Here is a 7,493-nt window from a genome sequence, read left to right as displayed (position 1 = left end):
TAGTGAACAATTACTTTTTACATCATGTATTCATGTATTGGTTTTGGACAACAACTCACTGTAAAGTTTTTTGGGTAGGAGACCTGCATCTCTTATTGTACCTGTCTGGGGCACAAATATAGACACTGCATTTTCACCAGGGCCCATAGGGAGAGGGGGGCCCTCTAACAATGCCTTCAGCAGCATAGACTTCTTCAAGTGACTCATTCTTCTGATGTTTCAGTCCCTCTGGACCTTCTCCAAGAGTGTTTCACTGAGAGGACAGAGGAAAGATTCTTTAGGATGGTCCAGAGGGACTAAAACGTAGTAGAATAAATCAATTTATTTGTGATCTTGAGTGAGATTTTGCCATGCACTGGCATTTGAGTAAGTTGGATTTGCAAATGTCTTCTTTGCTAGTCCGGGTGAAAAATCTAGCAAGACTGATAAGCTGAGCACACCTTCATAAAGTCTGCTTCACACTACCGTGTAGCATTTGGGCCCATCGTTACTACTAAATGTCATTGGTCACACCTGTACTTTTTCTGCTTTGACAGTTCAAAATGTCTGCCGTGGAAAAGGTCTATAACAAACCTGTTAAATGCCATGAGATGTTGTTTTTCGGGGAGTGTTAAATTCATCACCTGCTTTGTAGAGAAAGCTTCTTAAAGAGGCTTATCATTATATGTATTAATCACTTTTTTATAGGCCATATGTGAGTGGATTGTAACATGACGTGTCTTTGTGAAGGACTTTTCTGCGACACTCCAAAGATGTGACTTCATGCACATTCTCGATTGCCTCGTCTCAGTGTCTCTCTCCGCTCCGCTAACAGACAGCAACAGTAGCTAACGTTAGTTAAGAAATGGAGTCCGCTAACACACAGATAGTAGAATAAATGTAATGAATGAAGCAATCACGAGTCACACAACTTGACTGAGCAAAGAAACCGCACCTGGTTTCGAGTTTAAGGCTTTATTTTAACAAAAGTATAAGCTACATCAATCCAAACTACAAACAGTGCAGATATGCCTTAAAAGATAAATGTAAATTTGTAGGTGCACAGTATACGGCATGTGTATATTGAGTTATGTATCTTTAAACATCAAAAATTATCAAATGAGTTTTGCAGGCAGAGCTGAGAATAATAGAATGACTGATAGCATTTCTTCATGCGTCATTTTGTTTTGCAACCGTGGCTACTGCACAATTTCAAACAAAGACAGTCACCCCTCTTCTCTATTACACCAGCCACAAAACCGCCTGCTCAGGTGAGCTGACGCACATTCACATGCACAATCATTCATGTGATCACGGCACACGTTGAGATAAACAGAGGAAGTTGGTCAGCTGTCAACTGCAAAAGTACATTTTGAGAGTATAACATTGATTACAAAGAACAATGTTATGTTTAACACACCAGCCAGTTTCTACAGACCCTAAAGGTGTGCCTCAATGAAAATCAGTCATCACATCACTTTCTAGATGTTTGAACAAGAGCGGATTGTACCACATCTTACTCTCTGAAAAACAAGATTTCTGATTGTGAGAAAAACATTTTTTACTTGTCACTTCTGTCACTTCTGTAAGGACAAACACGTCACATTGTTCAAATTTACAGGTTGCAAAATAAAAGATGGTTCTTCACTCACGTCAACAATTTTTCAGAATCCAAAACACAAAAAACAAAAAAAGGAAATTACATAATTGAAGGATAAATGGCTTCCTTTTTAATGAAAAATCACACGCGCTTTGTAATATGTGCATAAGCAACACAACGTTCTCAATGACTGAACGATTTTAAAAGCAACAAAAGTATGGCTCTAGCTTCCTAACTACTTTCATGATGTGTCACTTTTTCCTACATTGACAACTTCTTTGTATCTATATTGCAAATATGTTACGCTCAAAAATTACATTTCACAGAAGGCTAAATCTCTCAGCATCAAAAGACATGGCAAGTATATAATAATAATAATAATAATACAAAAAAAAGCTGCTAAAGGGAGAGACCACTGCTCAAGACGGCAGTTTAACATCTGTAAGCATGAAACCAGACACTTTCCACCCTGATGTCGGCACATTTTCCAGCCCGTGTTAGTTTTTTAACGAGACGCCCTGACAATGCAGCTGAAAACCAGGTATTTGTCAGAACAAATTTCCACCCACAAACACCAAGTGCTTTTTGTGCCTAAACCTAACCAGACCATAAGTACAGCATTAGCACAAGAGCACAACAAATCCATGGTTTGCACGAAAGGACATTGCCAAAATTTATTCTGGCGATTGGGTTGCATCCAGTTGAAGCTTTGACGTGACTATCCCATTGAACTTCAGTACTGGCCACGTGAACCTTATACATCCTTGTTATTATATGTTATGGTAGTTACACACTAGGGGGTGACACTGTCCACTGTGCAAAGTTGTCCCATGGTTAATTACATCATCTAAAGAAATAATTTGACATTTTGAAGAGCCTGTTAGCTTAACTTAGCATAAAGACTGGAAATAGGCAGGAAACAATCAGCCAGACTAGTCTAAAGGTAGGGTTAATGATTTCAATGGTGTTCTTTGTGTATAATGCTTTCATTTATAATTAAAATTGCCTGATTATGGGAGAAAAATGTTGCTATTTATGTTGCCTTTATTGGTGAAATAAATGTACAGCTGCGTTGGAGATTTAAATGTTGTGGTGTCATGATTAAACTTAAAATGTCAACTTTAATGTTAACAAGGACATTTTTAAATGGCACCTCATGTCAAAAGGGACTCATCTTTTAAATTCAGACACTTTAGAAACGCTGTGATGAGGCCGGCCTAACAAATATGAAGCTCTATTCAGAGTTTGACTAAGCACGCTAATTTCTACATATTAGTTTTTCTGGGATCTTCAGATCATATTGTACATGTTCGATGTACATGTTCAAATTTGACCACTTGCTTGTTGGATCTGTAATACTCTTTCAAACTGAAGGGCAAATGAAAACAACCTTCAACCAAGCCTGTAAATGAATAATCCAACATCATTATTTTACATAGTAGCAGAGGTGAGTCTTGATCTGTTGCTCCCTGCACTGTTGACAGAGCCCTTCCTGAGAGCCATCCGGAGCCTGCTGCTGATGATGCCGTGTTTGTAAAGAGCTGAGAGCAGCTGGTTACGGAACTTCTGCCCAATGAAGGCGTACAGCACTGGATTCACTGCACAGTGCATGAAGGCCAACACTCGGGCCACATCCAGCACCAATTCCACTCTGTAGCGAGTTTCACATGACCCTTCTTTGATTGTTCCGCCTCGTAGGAGTGTGTCAATCAGTACAGTTATGTTATACGGCAGCCAGCACAGAACAAATGCAAACACCACTGCCAGGATGACGCGTATGGCCTTGTGCTTTTGTTGATTACGTGTGTGAGACAGCGTCACCAAAGTCCAGCCGTAGCAGATCGCCATCACCACCAGTGGCAGGAAAAAGCCCATCGTGTGACGCATTACACGTATGCCCACACGCCAGTGCTGACTGCTCTCACCAGTAATGTTCTCGTAGCAGATGGTCCGTCCCAAATCTAAAGCTTCTATGCTCTGCTTCTGAATGGTCACAGGTAAGGCCAGCATTCCAGCCACCACCCACACCACACTGCACACCACGTTCACCAACAGGTGATGGGAGGACACGACACGTGTAGCTCTCACGATGGCGAAGTGACGGTCCACACTGATGCATGCCAGCAGGAAGACGCCGCCGTAAACTGACGCCTCCTGAAAACCCGACAGGATCTTGCACAGGAAGTTGCCAAAGATCCAACCAGAGTGAGCATCGACGGCCGAGAACGGAAGGGTGACGCTGAAGAGAAGGTCTGCCATCGCCAGGTGCATCAAGTAGATATCTGTGCTGGATCGACATTTCTTCATGGAACAAACCACGTAGACGACTACACTGTTGCCTATGATGCTTAAGACAAAGACGATGATGTAGGTGATCATCAGGGCCAAGCTGTTGAATTCAGACACAGTTACAATGCAAGGAGAAGACAATCCATCCTCATCCTCACGTAATGTAGCATTGTAGAGGAGGTTAAGGAGGTCAAGGTTAGACTCAAAGTCAGGTCCATCTGTTGATGGCAGCTGAAAAAAAACAAAATCATTACAGTTTGTACAAGAAGATGTAGAAGAAGCATCACCAGCAGAGCTGAAGATTCAGTGTTGCCCTCAGTGGCACAATAGAGAAAAGCTTTCAATGTAAAGAATACTGTTAAAGCTGCACTAGGTAGTTGGTGCTTTTGCACTTTTCACCCTGATTATCAGTATTTCTATTAAGGTATGGTCACTAGTGGGGTATCTCCTTGATACAGTGATGGGGTTGGGCAATATATTGATATTATATCAGTATTATGATATTCAGTGTTGTAAAACGTACCCAAAAGTCATACTACACTTGCATGAATAGCACTTTAGTAAAAGTTAAATTAAAAAATGAAATGTACTTGAGTATAAAAATAACAAGTAAAAGTAAATTATACATATATTTAAATGAACGTAAAGTATATATTGTGTAATATGGGTTGACTGATTATTGGCCTGGCTGATTATATCAGTACCTGATTTTCTTCACAATTTTTGGCATTTTTTTTATTCAACTGCCGATAAAATACATTTAAAACGTGCTATACTTTGGCTCTGATGATGCGTTCAATCAGCAAAGTAACTAGTAACTGAAGTTATCATCTAAATGCAGAGTAAAAAGTACAATGTCTGGCTCAAAAATGTCCTACCAGCACTACAAAGCTAAACATCAAGTCAGCTGTAGCTACTACATTGTAATGATTCCTAAAACCTAGAAATCAGTTTCAGTTCCCTCGTCTCAAAATCTATGGGTTTCTTTGAGTGGGTTTTCAGTTAAATGGTTGAAATAAGGTCTGTGGTTACCACAGACTGAGGATATTTACACATTTTCTTTTACGACATAAAAGACATCATTAAATGTCCCACAGTTTAATTCATCGGGGACATTAAACATCATCGGAGACTCATTTACTCACTAGCCCGTCTTTACAGGCCGACTTTAGTTGCAAACTATTCGAACTCTAACTTTACAACTTGTAAGTTCATCAATTTATAGTATAGTATAGTTAATGTGCGTTCATGTGCTGTCAGAATTATTGTAAAAGTGAAAAAAAAATGAACACAGATACGTCATATGATCATGTCTCAAGTCCCGTCATGAGTTCAAGTCAGCTATATTCTGTCAGGTCAAGTTGCATGTCACCAAAACAGCCCACTTCTCAACCATCATTCAAATAAATCGATATGAGAGTGGTATTTTCTTATGTGTATAGAAGTATACTTCCCACAATGTAAAACTATTGACTGTTGACTGCAGCATACTGACATCACAAAAACATTATTTCTGGTTGACGAATTTGACAACATACAATTTCTTGCTATTTCTTGGCCAATCATGCATAGGTCCACAAAATTTAAACTTTTTATGAATTCAATACCTCAATTGCAACTTGAAAATAATATAAATTCAGGATTTTTACAGTTTACCTTGTTTCCTCCTCCTTCTTGATTGGTCAGAACCAAGCACTTTAAAAAGGTAACGATCAAAAGGTGCCGCTTCATCCCTCCTTTCTCGAGGCACACGGGTTAACAAAAAAAAACGTATTGACAGCGTTGATAAGCAGAGTGCGTTGTCTTTACTCAGACGTTATTGTGTAATGTGTGTGCCATGTGAGCAAACTGTTCATCTTCAAGGGAAGTATCCAGACCACAGATACAATCTGTCTGAAGCAATCTACATGAATAAGACTTTTTTCTAAACCTTTACCCTTGATCTTGTGTTGACTGTGACAGGCAGTTGATCCTGCAGAGTAAAAAGATGATATTGTAACAGTAAATGATATCATTTTAGTTTGTTTAATTTTTGCTCTCTTCTAACATCTGCTAACATGCCCAGCTATGAAATAAACATCTGCCAATGAAAAATACAACACAGGTACACCAATTTCTCAAACCTGTTTTTCCTTTGCAAAATACTGGTGGAAAAAAACTGTATAAACAACCATAAAAAATATGTTTCTAAAGAGCACAATGTTTTTCAGGTTCAACCGTTCCACCGAAACAGGCCTTATCTGAGCAAAGCTTAATGTCAGAGAGATTAAAAAAGAAGTTTCCACTGAAGCGCTGTCTGTGTTATTCTGTTGGTTTATCAAGCCACAATCTCTCAGTTTGTCATTTTATTTCCAGTACAAGTATTTCAATCTTCTCATTTTTGGTTTAAAATTTGTCAGAACTGAAGGTGTATCTGGAGCTCAACAAGGGTCAATCCTCAGACCCTCGCTTTTTAATAAAATAAAATAAACTTAAATTTTTCAAGCTCCTGACAGGTTGCAGGGTGAGTCAGTGCTTGTGGTTTGTGTTTCTTGAGGTTTATCACTGTCTTGATGTTTTCTCTTTTTTCTGTTGTTATTGTTACGTTCAGTTATATTTTATTCATGACATTCTTCTACACCTGTTGTTTGTTGCTGTAACTTGTAATGAAATATAATAAAATATAACTTTGTTTGCTTACCTTCCCCATTAATGATGAACTCACTGTATTTTAAATTATAAAACCACTGTAACTATAACTGCATGTTTGGCACATTACACAAATATTACTTTTTAATGTGTTGACTCTCTTCAAAATGTATTTCATGATCTTTGTTTACAGTTATAATGATGGCAATGTCTTTATCTTTAAAGGTGTAATTTGTAAAATATGGCCAGAATTCGAGGGTAGCTCCAAAAAACATTAAAAAAACCCCTTGTCTGTTAAGTTAGGAAAATAGAAGTAGAGTACTTCATTTCTTTACATTTTGTGAGTTTATTTTGTTCATTTATTGTGCTAACAGCTGGCATATATCTGCTGACAGGCTATCAGACTATTGCCTCTTGCTGGTACAAAGCAGTATTTTGAGACAGGACTGGTCGGGGCCAGCTTGTTAGCATGATAACATCAGCAGACATCTCTGTAACACAACAGAAAGACATCTTTTAGATCACTGTTGTTTCTTCACACTCCATTGAGAATGTTAATTCTTGATTTTAAATAATCATAAATTGATCAGAACATCTTTTGGTTGCTTATACTTGGTGTTTGTACTTAATGAAAATGTAAGTATATCCATTCACTGAACAGTTTGATGGCTAACAAATGCTGACTTTGGTTTTCTCACAAGCATATTTTCATGTGGCAACATATTTCTTATGGATCTTCTTAGAGGCTCCATTAGCTGCTTTATACGATGTCACATCCAACACATCCAACACATACTGTATGAATGAACCATCTTAAATATTTCATTTTACACACACAAGTGAAAGGAAGTGCAAAATGTTCAGGGGTGTCAATTCATTCCATGCACTTAAAGGCACAATCACAAAGCATTGATGTGAACGTTGTGGTATTTCTCATATGACCCTACTGAGTTTCATTTTGGTCATAACCACACTGTCCTTTTTTTTTTTTTTCTTC

General features: G+C 38.3%; 1 protein-coding gene across 1 annotated transcript; it reads right to left on the bottom strand.

Moving 5' to 3' along the window:
• Window positions 1-938: 938 nt before the first annotated feature.
• cxcr2 (chemokine (C-X-C motif) receptor 2) lies at window positions 939-5,585 on the bottom strand. Its single transcript, XM_073474156.1, has 2 exons — window positions 5,525-5,585; window positions 939-4,099 (listed from the first exon to the last, which is right to left on the bottom strand). The coding sequence occupies exon 2, from the start codon at window positions 3,956-3,958 to the stop codon at window positions 3,011-3,013; it is 948 nt and encodes a 315-aa protein (XP_073330257.1). The 5' UTR covers window positions 3,959-4,099; window positions 5,525-5,585; the 3' UTR covers window positions 939-3,010.
• Between the last annotated feature and the right edge of the window lie 1,908 nt (window positions 5,586-7,493).

Source organism: Pagrus major, chromosome 9 (assembly GCF_040436345.1).
Source record: "Pagrus major chromosome 9, Pma_NU_1.0".
In the NCBI taxonomy this organism is placed as follows: Eukaryota; Metazoa; Chordata; class Actinopteri; order Spariformes; family Sparidae; genus Pagrus; species Pagrus major.
This window is presented reverse-complemented; position numbering and strand designations above follow the sequence as displayed.

Coding starts and splice junctions, on each gene's coding strand:
- cxcr2 (XM_073474156.1), bottom strand. CDS start 3,958: ATGATCACCTACATCATCGTCTTTGTCTTAAGCATCATAGGCAACAGT.